Source organism: Colletotrichum orchidophilum, assembly GCF_001831195.1.
Source record: "Colletotrichum orchidophilum strain IMI 309357 chromosome Unknown Scaffold_2.1, whole genome shotgun sequence".
Taxonomy (NCBI): Eukaryota; Fungi; Ascomycota; class Sordariomycetes; order Glomerellales; family Glomerellaceae; genus Colletotrichum; species Colletotrichum orchidophilum.
Genome location: NW_019172958.1, coordinates 516,675 through 531,047, shown reverse-complemented (window position 1 = coordinate 531,047; position 14,373 = coordinate 516,675). Strand labels below are relative to the sequence as shown.

Genomic DNA, 14,373 nt, shown 5'->3' with positions numbered 1-14,373 from the left:
CGGGCAGAAAAAGAAACGAAGCTACACACGAACATGTTCATGTAGATTATCCGTCTGATCCGTCTGAACTGCTAATGCGGCCCGAGCCTCTGTGCGCCATTAGGGTCAAGATACTCTCCGTTGGACGAGGCCAAAGCAACAAGCACGGATGTGACCTCCACGTGGCGTGATCATATTTGTCCGTACGAATAGTGAAGTCTCTTTCCCATGGCGGGTGTCTCACTCTGGCCTCATGCGAGAAGATGCTCCCGTGATAATCAGGTCACTGGTCTTAGAAAGTAAAATTGGCGGGTAAAAAGTGTTGTATCTTGAAAAGAAACATAGATGCAGCACTCAAGCAGAACTAACAGCCGCGTGTCTTAACCGAAGCCAGACAGGAAAGACAAAAAAAGAACAGAAGCCTCCGGAAGCCCCATGTCGCAAGGGAAAAAAAAGGACCCAGCCATTGTTTTTATCATGTTATGTGCGAAACTACGCCCATCAGCCCACTCGAAAAATCTGATCGCAGGATATAGTTCCCGACGAGAAGATACTGCCCTTCATGGGCCTCAGAATGGCAGTTTGTGCAGCACGACCTTAAGCCTGAACCTTTTTGATCTGCGCAATGAGGAAGTTGGCGCCCTCCTCGGCGTAGAGGCCGTACGACAGGTGAGGCGCCAGGACGGCCGCGCTGAGGTTTCCGTCGCACACAGTGTCGCGCGGGTTGGCGGCGCAGATGATCTTGATCTTATCCTTGGGGAAGTTGGGGATCTGGCCGTTGTCGGCGCGGAACTGGGTGTCTCCGAAGGTGACCACTCCGGCGATCTGGGTCTTCTGCGCATCGGGGGCGTTCTCGATGGCACGGTGGTTGACGGCCGCACCTTGACTGTCAGAACGGTCAGCATCACAAGTTGGCAAACAGCAAGTAGCGAGGTTCTAAATCTTACGAGTATCCTCCGGTGACGACAATGGAGGTGGGGCATTTGCTCGCGATATCGCTGAGGATGCTCTTCATCTCGTTGATGCCAGCGAGGTCGGCACCACCAGGGAGGAAGTTAGTGTCCAGACGGGCGCCATAATCAACACCCTGGACGGCAACCTTGCCCGGAAATGCGGCCTTCAGGTCGTTGGCAACAGGAGGTCCCACAACGGTGCCCTGTCCACGGAAAAGAAAGAAGATTTAGCATCAAGTCACCAAGAATCCGACAGTTGGGTTTAGGAAAACGAGTAACCCACCATGTTGCCGATCTCCGTGGAGCCGCGCGCCCAGACGAAGATGATGTCTTTGCATCCGCCGGTCTTGAACTCGTTGGCCGTGCTGCCGACGCCGCCCAGCTGCCGCTTGGTTTCTTCCTGCGGGATCGTGGGGTAGGCGAAGGCGGTGGAGGCCAGAACGAGAGTGCTGAAGAACTTCATGGTGAGATAGTTGCGTTTTTCAAATTGTTTGGACTTGCAAAGAGAGTGAATGTGAAGTGGCTTGTCGCGGACAAGATGGCAAAAAAACTGAAGAGAATGGAAGCGGTTGCGGTTAGCTGCTGAGATGCCGGAGTGGATGAGGAGCTATCATGGTTCTGTGGTGAGCTCTCTGAAGGGTTCTTATAGAAGGTGATGATATCCACAACCTCATAGCATCTACACCTAAAGAGGAATATTCAACGAGATGTTCTCCTCATTTCTTGTTGTTCCTCGGCTTTCCAGATCCCTCGGCTCTCGAGGAGAAACTCCTCGACGGCTTTGTTGGAATTGCTGGTATCCAAGGATGGCCAGGTGTGGAGTCCATTCTACCAAGATCTCGAAAGGGTCAGGATAATCAAAGACTACCTACCTAGGCATGTTACCATACGCCGGGGCAGGTACCAATGTCTTGGGCTCAAACACATTGGCAGAGCGGCGAGTCCCGCCAGGATCCGCCATGTCTCTCCCGAAGATGCGGTCCATCATGCAGAGTCAAGCTTGTCATTCGCTCCATCGTGTGCAGTCCTGAACCTGCCAGTCCCGAATCAGGCGTCGTTTGCGAACACAGGTATACAACACGTCCGTTGGATTTTCCTGCTGATTATTTAGCGCGGCTGGCGTGTTGCCTTCGGACGTAGGCAATGACAAGATGAACAAACGTAAGAGGCCGTTTCAGCTAGCAAGGGTTACCTGCCACTCTGTCGACTGCCAGCTGGTACAGTCACCTCCTGACGTGGTTTTCCAACTTTTCCCCGCACAAAATGTCTTTGGGTGCTGTCATGTTGGAGTCTGGACTCGAAAGGGGGATGACATGGATTGATCGGTGGTACTCTCTCCGGAGTCCGCAGTTCCCTTACTCGAGTGTGCGAACGGAATTTGCCACATAATGGGTCCTTCTCTTCTAGACGCCAAAACCCCCTTGAAATAAAAAAGTGAAACAGAAATATCATCACGGATTTGAAATCGTCAAAGGCGGTTTGGCCAAGCAGACTCCAAACTCGAATGCGCAAGGAGATTGAGGGTTCGTGGTTACAGGCGCCCTGGTAATCAACGGCATCACTAAAGTATGTATCACAATAGTGATCGTTTATAACACAACACGTCCGCCAACACGCGCAACATTAAAAAGGCATTGAATGAGCGCTTGATCCCAGTAAAGATATATGAGTTGCTGACCATTGCATGTTTGAATGAAACGTTTCTCTTCGGCGGCTTGTATGGGTCTCCCGAACATAAAGATTTAGATTCTAACTAAGGATTTTAGTTGATTAATTGTCATCCACGTTACAACCGCCATCATCCGGACTACCCGTCCAATCACACCCACCATGCTCAATAATTGTGGGATGGCAGCTCCACTTGTCAAACATGCGACAGAACCGGTCGATCGTTTACAACCCAAGTGCCAAGGTCTTCAGGTTGAAGACAAGGGGCTTTTCGAGAAATGAAATATATGGGTCCATTGCGAAGTTCTACCTAACTTAGTTTGGGAAGTTGGAGAGCATTACTTTCTAGCCAAGTTTCAAAGACCTTTTAACCCATAGATTCATGGAATTATGATGGAGCCTTCCACTTCTCCTTTACCTTTCGCAGCTAGATATTGCAACGATTGCCTCAGGAATGCGGGACACCGAGGGCGATCAGCAGAATACAGCGAAAATCGCGTCAGCTGTCAATCTCAATTCAGCTTGTATTTGTAAGAGTCAGCCTGCATCGATAGACCGAGGCTCAGTTGACATAGCTTGCATACTATTGGGTTATCTGGCGTCGATCGTTAATTCAAAGAGTTGTCAAGGAGGTTTGTTGTTCCACGAATAATCAATGATGTTTGCCGACATAAGATCAGGGGCCCGATCCGTGAGGGGTTAACTTCACTTACCCTGATCTTGCCTTCTCATCTTGAGAAATTACTATTATCTGGTACGACTCTTGCCAATGTATTCAGCGGATCGTCAAGTGATCATCTACGTATGGATTGAGTCATTGGACAGTATGATAAGGGGAGATAAGCCGCACCGCAACGCCCCCCTGGTTTCACTGACTTCTTGCCAGACAGAGTCACACCGAACTCGAACATTAAAAGTCAAACTCTCATCGATAAATCAGACAATGATATACCAGGCTCCCCGATGCATTCCACAAGGCCCTGTTCGAGCTCTGTTACACAATCCTTATTTCGCATGCAAGCCCTGACTGGTACAACCTCCTTTGTCAAAAAGGCAGCCATTGCTTTCTTTTCCTTGTCTACTTAATAGGATTATAGGCTGAAATGCGCAGTCACTTCTTAGTAGCAGTAGCAACTCAAGTTTGCTTTTGGTTTGCTTCTGGCATATCTGGCTTGCAGTAACCCACATCTTTGAGTTTGACGATGATAGCGTCCGAATCAAAGACAGAGGCAGACGCGAACAATTTGGCGATTCGGGTGTGACTCCGAAGATTTCCTGCCAATTGAATGATTCGCAACATAGATTTGGGTCTGGCATCATGATTTCTATCGGATTGGAAGCCCAATTCGACCTCGAGTCAGCGCCAGCGCAGGGGCCATCTAAGGGTCTCTATATCAGCGTTCAACCGGCGAACCAACCCACGGTTAGAACCTCTCTTTTCTACTTCACGCAGAGATCAATATATAGTTAATTGACCCTTCGTCACCACGGTTCGATCGAAAAAATCACCCCTGTGATACGTAAACCAACAGTTTCATCTCAAGTGAGATTCGTTCACGCAAGGCATACAAGTCCCCATGGCGCAGCTGAGACTGAGAGACCCGTAAACCTTTTCCGTAATGCTGCTCTGTTCAGCAATATTTACTGACTACAAATACAATCCCTTTAGCTTTCAAAGTTCCACATGGCCTGATACAACGTTTTCTTCGTGAAAGTTTACAATCACAACAATCGCATGGGATATATGAGGCTTAGATGCGAACGCCTGTGAGCCTATGTCGTGGGCCGAGTAGGATCTGAACAGATCCAACACGGTTGTAAAAGTTCGATCAGGCATTTGAAATTTCTCATTCTTGGAACGATTGTTTCTTCCGAGTCTACTTAATCTCAATATTCCCAGCTGTGGCATTGACTTGCCTAGTATGGGAGTCGTCCCGTGGGAAGAGAACGAAGATTTTGCTTACCAATCACCTTTCGACTTATGCAACAAATGCCGGTGGGATACATAGAAGATCTTTGTCATCATCCCTTTCCCTCTGTCATACTTGAGACTCTGTCTCCATATTAATACTGCAATTGACGTAAACTCAGCCCTGTAAGTCGGAGCTGCTAAGCGTTTCTTATTACCTGGCCTTCAATCGGGACTTCCGTTTTATTTCCCTTATTCAATGTCACTAACGGTTTGTATCCTACAGCATGGCCAAGAAGCCATCGACGTCCTGTGATTACGTTGCCCACGATATGACGAGCCACAATATTGAATATTCGTCATCCAGCTGGTCCCAATATCCAAAGAAGAGTCCCAAAACTCAATCTTTGGCCACAAGAGGCCCCCTTTTGCTTAAGATGGAATCTGAAGTCTCCCTTTAGTGTGGGATTGTTAATCACGCTTGCCTCGCCTAGAAATGTGCCAACCTCGAGTCTGCCAATCCAGAAGGAGTCTACCAGGCGGCTTCAGGTGCCTTCATCTTCTCTATCATAAGGTATCGTGAATTTTCGGTGTGATCGTCTTCGCCTTATTCTGTTTCGATCGAGGCGCTACTATTTGTAAGTGCTGCTACAATGTCCGAGTGCACCCCATTGCTGTAGTCAGTTCTAGAACTGTGTAATACCATGGCTCTAAAACGGAAGAAACGAGGATGTTTGCGAAGAGTGAAGAAAGAGTACCCAGATCATGATGCGACGAGGGAACAGAGACAAAGCAGCAGCCCTTTGAACCCAAACCCAAATCAAAGACCAGTCTAGAAGCTACTGCTCGATTCTCAGCAACTTCATAAAAACAAAGTCCAAGCCTCTTTTCCCGAGTTCTATTGAATCATCCTGCAGGATATTTTTGATTGGAAAGCTTGTCATGTCAGACAAAGAGCTTTTTGTTAAGGCTTCCCACCTTTTGGTCCCTCCGTGACAACTGCCATCATATCCCTTGAAACGTTCACACACTTTGCTCACTGGCCCCGGTGGACGTAGTGATGGAGCTAAAATTAGGTACATGCTTGCAAGCATACGGCCGTTGCCGTGCGAGGTCCTGCTCCCGGGTGCAAGGTTGGGACCTGAGTGAAGGCAGGAGTACCACAAAAAATGGCTCTTTCCTCCCTAGGAAAAGATTAATAAAAAAAAAAAGGAAAAGAGCACCCCGCGGCCTCGGTGTCCCAACTTCACTTTTCAGGACAATGGTTCGCCACGAATCCTCATCTTGGCCCGTCAACTCACTCACCCACTTGGCCCTCGCTCTTCAGGCCTGCAGTCATGTTTCTACAATTCTTACTCTCGGAATCTGAATTCATTTCGTAAGCCCGGCCATTTCCTACCACTGAGTCTTTTAGCTGACGGTCACTCCTTAAGATCATATTGATAATTCCGTCCTCGGTCTGAGGAAAGAGCAGAGTATACAGCATTTTCCAGGTTGGGCTTATACTCAGCTCGACGACTGTCTTCCTGTGTCGCTTCTTGGCCTTCGTCTTTTTCTTCAACAAGTCAAGTGCCCATTCACCTTCACTACAAGATGGATTGATCCGCTCCTCAGGATCAAATTTGGTTAAGAAGGTGGATCAAAAAAATCAGGACATCCAGTTTCGAGTTTCGGCCAGGTACCTTATACTGAGATGCTTACAGAATGGACGGCTTCACTACCAAAGGAGGCAACCGCTCTCCTTTGCATCAGAAGCTTGCCTTTTTAGCATTGACCAATACAATCGATCAGTGGAACTCCGAGTATCCCCGGCTCGCGAGTCAGCTGCTGGACGACAAAGATCAGCATCTCTTATCCGAATGCTATGCCGCTCACTTAATGCCCACTGCGCCTTCCCTGTGGTGGAACGGCAATAACGCCAGCATAGCCACTTGTCTAATCCTACCAGAGGCATATCCCTCGCTCAATCATGGCTCTTGGAAAGGAAGCAAGATCAAGGCTAGCGACATCCTCAGAACCTGGCGCGAAGACGCCGCCCGTCTGTATCCATTCAGCGAGATCGACGACGATGACCATGAGAACACTTCCATTGAAGATATGGCGCAAGACCCAGGCCAAGAATCAGAAAACGTCATCAGTTTTTCCCGAAGCCTAGAACAGTGTAGAGTCAATGACCAGAACGACTTTGACGAGTACAACAGAGATGTCACTTACATTGCAGAGAGTCCCGCTTCAAACAAGAAAAGAAAGGCGGACAGTTCATTGAGCCAGGTTGCCACCCCGAAAAGAGCCAAGCAAAATCGATCTATTTACGACGATGAAAGCTCTGACGACGAGATCCTTGTGCGCCGCCAACGACCACATGCGAGAGCAAACGTTCGACCACGACGACCCGCTGCTCTGATCATTACGCCTCCTCACGTCGGCGAATCTACACCCACGATCTTGATCGACTCGGATAGTGACGATGAGGAGCCCGTTGCACCAGGAAGACGCCAAGGACGTGGTGAACGCAAAGAATCGATCGAGCCCGTCATGGTAAATCCATCGCGACTCAGTCTCACGCCGATTTGCACCGTAACAGCTATCGAGCCAGTCGAAGCACTACAGGAAAAGCACAGCTGCATCGCGACTCTTGACTCTCGACTTTGTCGACAAATCCCGTGATCAGTTCACGTCCGAGGAGCGGGGGTTGGTAGATCATCAGCTCAGGCAAATGGGAGAAAGGCTGGACAGACTGAGCAACATGGTGAAGAGAATGAATAGAAGTTCTAAGTCTTGAGTATAGATGGCTCTGAAATTTGAGAGCAACAAAACCTTGGCGAGTTTGGTCAAGAGGGAGACGGTTTGCAAAATTGCATCATTGGGAGGGTCTTGGTGGATAGACCCTAGTCCCATAATGAAGACTGAAGAGCTTATCCAGAATGACATAATGTGTGCAGTCTTCTTCGATGGGGCTTACCCCCTTAACTTTCAGTGCAGGACACACACGGAGAGAATTGCTTCAAGGTCTTCGAGACAACAGGTGCTGTACTACACATCAACTCTATGCACCTTGACACACTCAGTCCGGCAAACACCGATTCATCGCGAAACCAAGAGCAACGCCAAGCCCTACAAACCCGGGTCCTGCGCTAAAACAATGTTTCCGACTCACTGTCCTCTTTCGGGAATGTTTCAGCATTCATTCTGTGGGTGCTAAGACCCCGGGTTTGTTTACGTTCAGCTTCCCCCGCCGTAAATAATCAGACGAAGATCGAACACGTGCGGGCCGAGACACCTTATGTACCCTTCCTGAGATCCGCGTGTTATCCTGATGGTTAAATCACTCCAAGGTAGCCTCAATTCTCCCTTTTCGATAGTAGCTAGTAATCAGCGGCGAAATTAATACAGACATGGCAGACTCAATCACGGAAACATTAGCTGCGAGTCGCAAAAGATCTAAGCCCGGATCCGACGCCAGCTGCGAGGCCCTGGCTTCAATCAACTTCAACGACAGACCGACACATACTACTAATATTATACTATTACCCAAAAATGAGGATGAGGTGGAACTTTTACTCGAAAAGACGAGCGCCCTCGCGGGCGTGGTCTCCCACAATCGCAGCCTGGCCGTCTGGACCTCCTTCGCGGCAACACCAAACCCCAAAAGAGACCCCATCGCCATCGCCAAAAAGGAAGCCGACGTGCGAGAGCTCGAAATGTTTAATCGCTTCGAAGACATTGGCTGTCAACTACCGCCCTCAAAGAGGCTCGACGTACTCAAAGACGTCAAACCCCTCGACAAGGAGAACAGGAAGACGGCGGCGCGGTACGTGGACATGGCCTCCTGCGTCGACGAGGTGTTTGGCACGCAGGGCGCATCCAAAGAAAACGTCGCCTGGATCGTGGAGAACATGGAGGTCGTGCTGCCGCTCGTGAAGTTCTATTTGCGGGTGAAGCGGGCGCGGAGGAACCTCGCTGGCGGGCAGGACTGCCTGACGAGCAACGAGCTGGCCGAATACCAGACCGTGCGCAAAATCCGCAGCGTCCTGGGCGTGAGGATGCAAAAGTTCCGGATGGAGAAGGCTTCGGAGAGAAGGCTGAGGGGGTACGATGTCGTGTTGTTGAGGAGGCAGAATGAGATGGCGGCTATCTTGAAGGGGCAGCGAGATGCGAGGGGAAGGGTTGAAGGGTTTAGTGATGGTCAGGAGTCGAGGGCAAAACGGCAACGTTGTTCAGCCTAGTCACGTCATCATATGTATTTCATAATGAAGGACGATGACAACGATCGGGCTCGATGATAATGGAGTCTTCACATTGAAATCAATTGTTCCTTTTCTGGGTTCAAAGAGTTGCTTTGCGCCTCGCTGCAGTCAGGCCACATTCAGTCCATGTCTTGAAACCTTGTCTAACCTCGGCGTGTCTGCGGTGAGCTCGAACTCCCCTCGTCATGAGTCGCCTCCTCATGCTCTAAATCCTCGTCGTTGATTGGCTAGACACCAGAGCTATGCGACTTGCAGCTGGTGTCAACTCAAATCAAAATCGTTCGCGGGCTTGTCCTTCACTGTCAAAGGTTTTGCAGGGGAAAACTTCGAATTACAGTTCCAAGACCACCCCTCGAGCTGTTCCAGTCCCCTCGGCCTTCACAATTGTTATTTTTTTTTTTCCAAATCATCAGTAGCAAAGGGCAAGGAGTGTTGACCTGAATTCTCACCGTAACGAGGTCAACCGGAGACCCCAGCCCACATCTCAACTTAGTCAGCAGAAGATCTCCACAAAACGCCACCGGCTGCCAGGCCCGTGCCGATCAGCCCGGCTCCCCACAGGCAGCCTAGGGCTAAAATAGCCCGTTTCTATCCGTGGTAGGTGCTGCCTTATGGATACACCGTCCACGTACCCGTGCCTAGCTCTCCAACCTCGCATGTTGAAGCTGCTTGTCGAATATGAGAAAGAGAAGCACTCGAAGCTCGTCGAGGGAGGCAAACTGACTTTCTATTTCAATGGAAACCGAGTAGTCGCAGCAGATACTATATAGTAACAACCACGGCGCGCCCAGCACACCACATAAGTATCCTTGAACTCTCAATACGAGGCTTCATCCTAACCCATTGGTCTCTAATTTGATGTCAATCCTGGGCCCTCCGTCGTGACGGCGTAAGACTTGAGGACCTCAACCTGTTTCCTTCACAACCCATCGTAGCGTTGGCTTCATGACAGCTTCGTCCAAACATGGCCCCAGTTCCCAGATGCTCGGATGACCATCATACGTCTGACTTTCACACAATTGGTCGAGAGCCCTTTATTTCTAGACTGGACTGTCGGCGTCATTACCTTCCTTTCCTCACTTGTGTCTTTTGACGAATGCGACTTTCACATCCTTGTCATCTAAAGGAACGCATTCAAGGCAATACGAGGTGCCGTGCTATTTGCATTTTGCGTTTTTCCATTTTCCTGATCCTCTACATGCGTAATCCAGACTCAACTCGTCCAAATGCCAAGGACCCGTAGGACCTGTATCATCCGGGCTGTGACCCGTTCAGTGTTCCAGTTTCCATGAGGTATCCCTCTTTCTCCTCCAGGACTCTCAACATCCTTGATCTTCTCTTGTTGGGTTTTTTGTAACTAGTGGCCCTCATCACCAAGGCCGTCCAGCTCCTTAAGCACAGAGGACTTGGTGCCGATCTTCTTCATTTGTGTGTCCTCGAGCTTCTCGCCTCCGGCCAGTCTCATCTCAAGATCCTCAATGGCGCGCACCTTCTTCTGCAAGCTGCGAATCTTCTTCGCATTCGGGTTTTGCGAATTATCGGCGCCGGGATTAGTCACAGTCACCGGTGCGGCCTGCTGAGGCTGTGCGTTAGGCACCTGCGGCGCGCCATTCTGGCCTCGGTGGGTGTTGCTCCTGTTACGATGCTGACCCGCACCGGGGTTGCGAGAGTGGCTGCGGTGTCTGTGGTTACCTCCGGCACCGCCACGACGCTCAGGACTACGACCCTCGTGGCCTGATCCTGCGCCAAAGTCACGGGGAGGCGGGGCAAGCGAGGCGCCACCGCCGTTCTGGCCCTCGGGGTTGATTTCTCCATCCTTCTTCCTGTTGTTGCGCTTCTTCTTGTTCTTCAGTGCCGCCTTTGACAAGTTTTCATCGTCGTTAGGGTCGGCTCCGGGAACCTTAGGAGCAGCGCCAGGGACCGCAAACTCTGCCCCAGGCACACCACGACGGGGGCGTCCGAACCCGTTAGGTCCAATTGGCGCAGATCCGTTGTTCATGCTGACGTGAGCCGCGCCGCCCTCGTCCTCTCGCTTGAAATGAAGCGGGGTGGCGAGTCCACGAGCACCGGGGGGGCGGTAAGCTCCCGCAGGTTTGCTGGGCGTCTTTACGGAGCCCAGGTAGGTGGCCGCGGAGGCGTGCGGGGTGGGAACCGGGTTCAGGGGATCTCCACCCGCAACCTTTTCAGCAGCCAGGGGCCTCCAAACAACGTTGTACAGCTCGACCTTGTCCTCGTTGTACATGAGAGGGCCACTGACGTGCCAGAGCTTGATGCCGTTGTCGACACGGAGACGAGGAGAGGTGGTGGCTGTCATGATATAACGGCTATCGGGACTCCACGTGCAGACACTGGGGTTTCCACTTTCTATGGTGTGAAGCTTGCGGAAATCCTTTTCGAGATCAATGACGTCGATCTGGCCAGCCAGATTTCCAAACCCGGCAACTAGAGCAAAACGTCCCGTGGGAGAGAAAATGATGGTGTTGCGAGGGCCCAAGGGGAACGAGTGCTGGGCAACCGCACGGTGGTTGAAGATCGTAGTCTTGGCAGGCATGTATCCATAGACGACACCAAACTCCTTGGAGTTCGGGGACCAGGTCACGTCGTGAATGGGACCCTCCTTGTCAAGGCTGACGCGGGCGTCGAAAGAGCCATTGACACTGAGCAGGTACAGCGTGGTCTCGCCATAGTAACTCTTGTTGGACTTGTCGACATCGGTCTGAGCCAGAACGAGGATGCTGGTTCCCAACTGGTTCCACTTGAGCTGAACCTTGTCTCCCTTGAAGAAGGTCTTTTGGGAAATGGGGGCATTGAACTGGGGCACGTTGTAGACCTTGACGGCAGCGGGTTGTCCCTGAGACGTAGTTGTTAGTATGTTGAGAAGCCCTCCTGGGCGAAGCAATCATTGCTTACCTTGCGTTCAGGAATAAAGACAGCGACAGAGTGAGAACGGCCGGGAGCCAGGGCAAAGTCAGCGACGCCCTCGACTCTCAGCTTGTTCCAGACGGTGCCGAGATCGTGACTCTCGTAGAACTGGACTTCGTTGGTGACCTGGCGGGCACAGAACTTCTCATCGGCTGTATACTGAAGGTTCCAGCCTCCCTGTGACTTTTGGACGTACTTGCCCAATGGCAGCTTGTCGGCTCCGGCAACACCATCCTCGACGGTGCGCCAGACCTTCAAGTTCTTGGTCGCATCTCCGTTCTCGTCCTTGGCAGGACGCTCCCAGGTGACGATGAAGGTGCCGAGAGGGGAGAAGCCGAGCTCATAGACATTGGGGATGGGGAGGGCAAGAACCTGCTGGCCGTTGGAAGCGTCGACAACCGTAACAACTTCGGGGCTCGCCCAGGCAAAGTAACGGCCACAGGGCGAGTATGCACAACACCGGAGGTTCCCTTCAGGATTGGCGAACCCAGAGAGAGGTTGGTAGGACGGCGCAGCATCAAACAGGCCGATGCCCTTCTGGGTGCGGTAGGCAAACTGCAATTGCGAGGACGCCATAACTAGTCAAAGTCACAGTGTGTATCAAGAGCAGATAGTGCCGGCGGGTTGGAAGGGTGACGTTCTTGGGTGGAATTGATGGTTCTTCTTCAGTGAGCTCAGAGATCGGAGGTCGTCGAGATCGAAGTCGCCGAGGTGGACGGACAAAGACAGATGGCGATGGCTCGAGAGCTTGACGTGTAGTGCTTTGAGATGGACGGAAACCGTGGACTGATCAGGTGGTGGGTATTCCGACGACGGCTTGTTATTTCTTTGCAGCAAAGGAAGCTTTGTTGATCTACTTGGTCGCAATCGGCTTCAGGTGTTTGTGTTGATATTCGTACGTCGAGTATGGCTACTTGGGTATACCACAGAGCTGGCGTCGGGCGTTGGCTTGGAAGCTGGTCGACGGATGACGTGTGAATCGATGGTCGATGGCTGACGGGGCAGTCTTGATTCAGAGGGGCGTCGGAACCGAGATGCAAACACACACGTGCAGTAAGAACGAGGATGCAGAGGCAGACGGCAGCAACTACAACTGGATGGAGCTGAGCCGTGAGGCTATAGGAACCCGAGGAAGAAAAATAGGGAAGAACGTGAGGAAGAGGGGAGAAAGGGAATGGGAGGAGGCACCCTGAGGGGGGAAGATTGGCGTGCAACGGTGCGTGTTGTTGTGTGGGCTGGAGGAGAGGAAAGGGAAAGGAAGGGGAGAGAATGGCAAAGTGGGATTTTGTGAATATTTTTTTCTGCTTTGCCTGTTGCCCCCCCCTGGTCTCGTCGCCTGCGCGGGTTTGCCTTGGCTCTGGCTGGCACACCCTGGCCACTTTTTTCTTCGCTTTCTTTTTTGGCCTCTCTCGCGCCTCACCTTGTCTTGCAGGGCATTTTGGGGCCCTGTAGCAGTAACTCAGACTTAGCTGGCACGCTGTAATGGAGGTCGGACACGTCAGGTACTTGTAGGTAGGCACGGTCGGTCGGACAGTGGCCCACTCAGCGATAGAGCCACGTACCTTGCCTGAATAAGATGTATTATGTAATGCGGCCAGCGCACCTCTCAAATCCCACAAGCTCCCCAAGGGTGAAATTGTTTGCTCCTTGGTCATAAATTAGGTACACATGGGGCAGATCAGACTTCCTTGATGGTGAACCGCCGAGTCAGAGTTATTCTCCGGGGTACAAAAGGCATTCAGCGCGGGAAGGTTCTGTGAAAAGGCAGGCATTGCAAATGACGACCTTGGAATAGAACAGTCGGAAAGCTGGAGCGACAAGGTGCAGCTTGGAAGCCAAGCCAAGCCAAACACACTTCCCAACGCGGGCCGCAGGCGGACAGGGCAGCGCGGTGTGTGGTGCCGTCCGTCCCCATGAGTCCCCGGGTCCAGCCGTGGCCGGTGGACTCTCACCGCGAGGAGGTGTGCCGTGTGCTCTGTCTCGCCGCCCTCCCCCCCCAGGCCTCTCTACAAGTCTATCCGTACAGTAAGACCCAGCTTGGCCTCGAAGTGGAGGCGTGGCCATTCACATGTTTTCCACCCGCTTACGACACCGGCAGAGACGGACGTTCCTTCCCGGGCAGACACTGGACTCTACTTGCAGGTGAGACTGAGACCTCCAAATGCTGCGCCGTTGCCGTATCAATTCTGCATCTCCAGGACGGTGTGTCTTACTCATCGCTCCGCGACGTCGTCTATTGGCTGGCTGGTTTGTCCTCGTCCCGCGCATCTGATCATTTTCAATTCCAGCAAACGACGTCTCCCCTCCACCGACCCGGACAATAAACCACGGACTGGCTTTATTCATCTTGCCGGCTTCGGAGTCATTCTCAGGAAGAGATCTTTAATGACAAGGTTCCTTGCTCGGGCCAGGTACCACTACCTCCTTGAGTCCTCCTCCAATCCGCCGCAGTTTCCGTCTGCGACAGGGACAAGAGTCATGGCCTTATCCTCGATCCCGCTCAGGCTTCAGCATGAAATGCCCATGTTTGGGCTTGTGGTTTGTTCCTCCGCATGAGAACCACGGAGATTGCGACCCACTCTTGCTCCCTCGCCCTTGCCCTCGACCTTTCGGCTGCGGGGATTACAGCTACCCTGTTGGTTTAGATCGACTGGCTGTGATAACATCATCTCCATTGACGGCATGCGCGCATCGA

At 51.7% G+C, this 14,373-nt stretch overlaps 4 protein-coding genes across 4 annotated transcripts; 2 read left to right on the top strand and 2 right to left on the bottom strand.

Annotated features, from left to right (window-relative positions):
* Window positions 1–576: 576 nt before the first annotated feature.
* On the bottom strand, window positions 577–1,395 carry CORC01_00303 (uncharacterized protein; the record flags this gene model as incomplete). Its single annotated transcript, XM_022611961.1, has 3 exons — window positions 577–865; window positions 927–1,135; window positions 1,216–1,395. The coding sequence occupies 3 exons, from the start codon at window positions 1,393–1,395 to the stop codon at window positions 577–579; spliced, it is 678 nt and encodes a 225-aa protein (XP_022481586.1).
* A 4,818-nt stretch (window positions 1,396–6,213) lies between these two features.
* On the top strand, window positions 6,214–7,176 carry CORC01_00302 (uncharacterized protein; the record flags this gene model as incomplete). The annotated part of the gene is made up of 1 exon (XM_022611960.1): window positions 6,214–7,176. One exon carries the CDS (start codon window positions 6,214–6,216, stop codon window positions 7,174–7,176), a length of 963 nt encoding a protein of 320 aa, XP_022481585.1.
* A 728-nt stretch (window positions 7,177–7,904) lies between these two features.
* Window positions 7,905–8,735, top strand: CORC01_00301 (uncharacterized protein; the record flags this gene model as incomplete). The annotated part of the gene is made up of 1 exon (XM_022611959.1): window positions 7,905–8,735. One exon carries the CDS (start codon window positions 7,905–7,907, stop codon window positions 8,733–8,735), a length of 831 nt encoding a protein of 276 aa, XP_022481584.1.
* Window positions 8,736–10,113: 1,378 nt separating this feature from the next.
* CORC01_00300 (eukaryotic translation initiation factor eIF2A) lies at window positions 10,114–12,254 on the bottom strand (the record flags this gene model as incomplete). Its single annotated transcript, XM_022611958.1, has 2 exons — window positions 10,114–11,607; window positions 11,667–12,254. 2 exons carry the CDS (start codon window positions 12,252–12,254, stop codon window positions 10,114–10,116), a joined length of 2,082 nt encoding a protein of 693 aa, XP_022481583.1.
* Window positions 12,255–14,373: the final 2,119 nt, after the last annotated feature.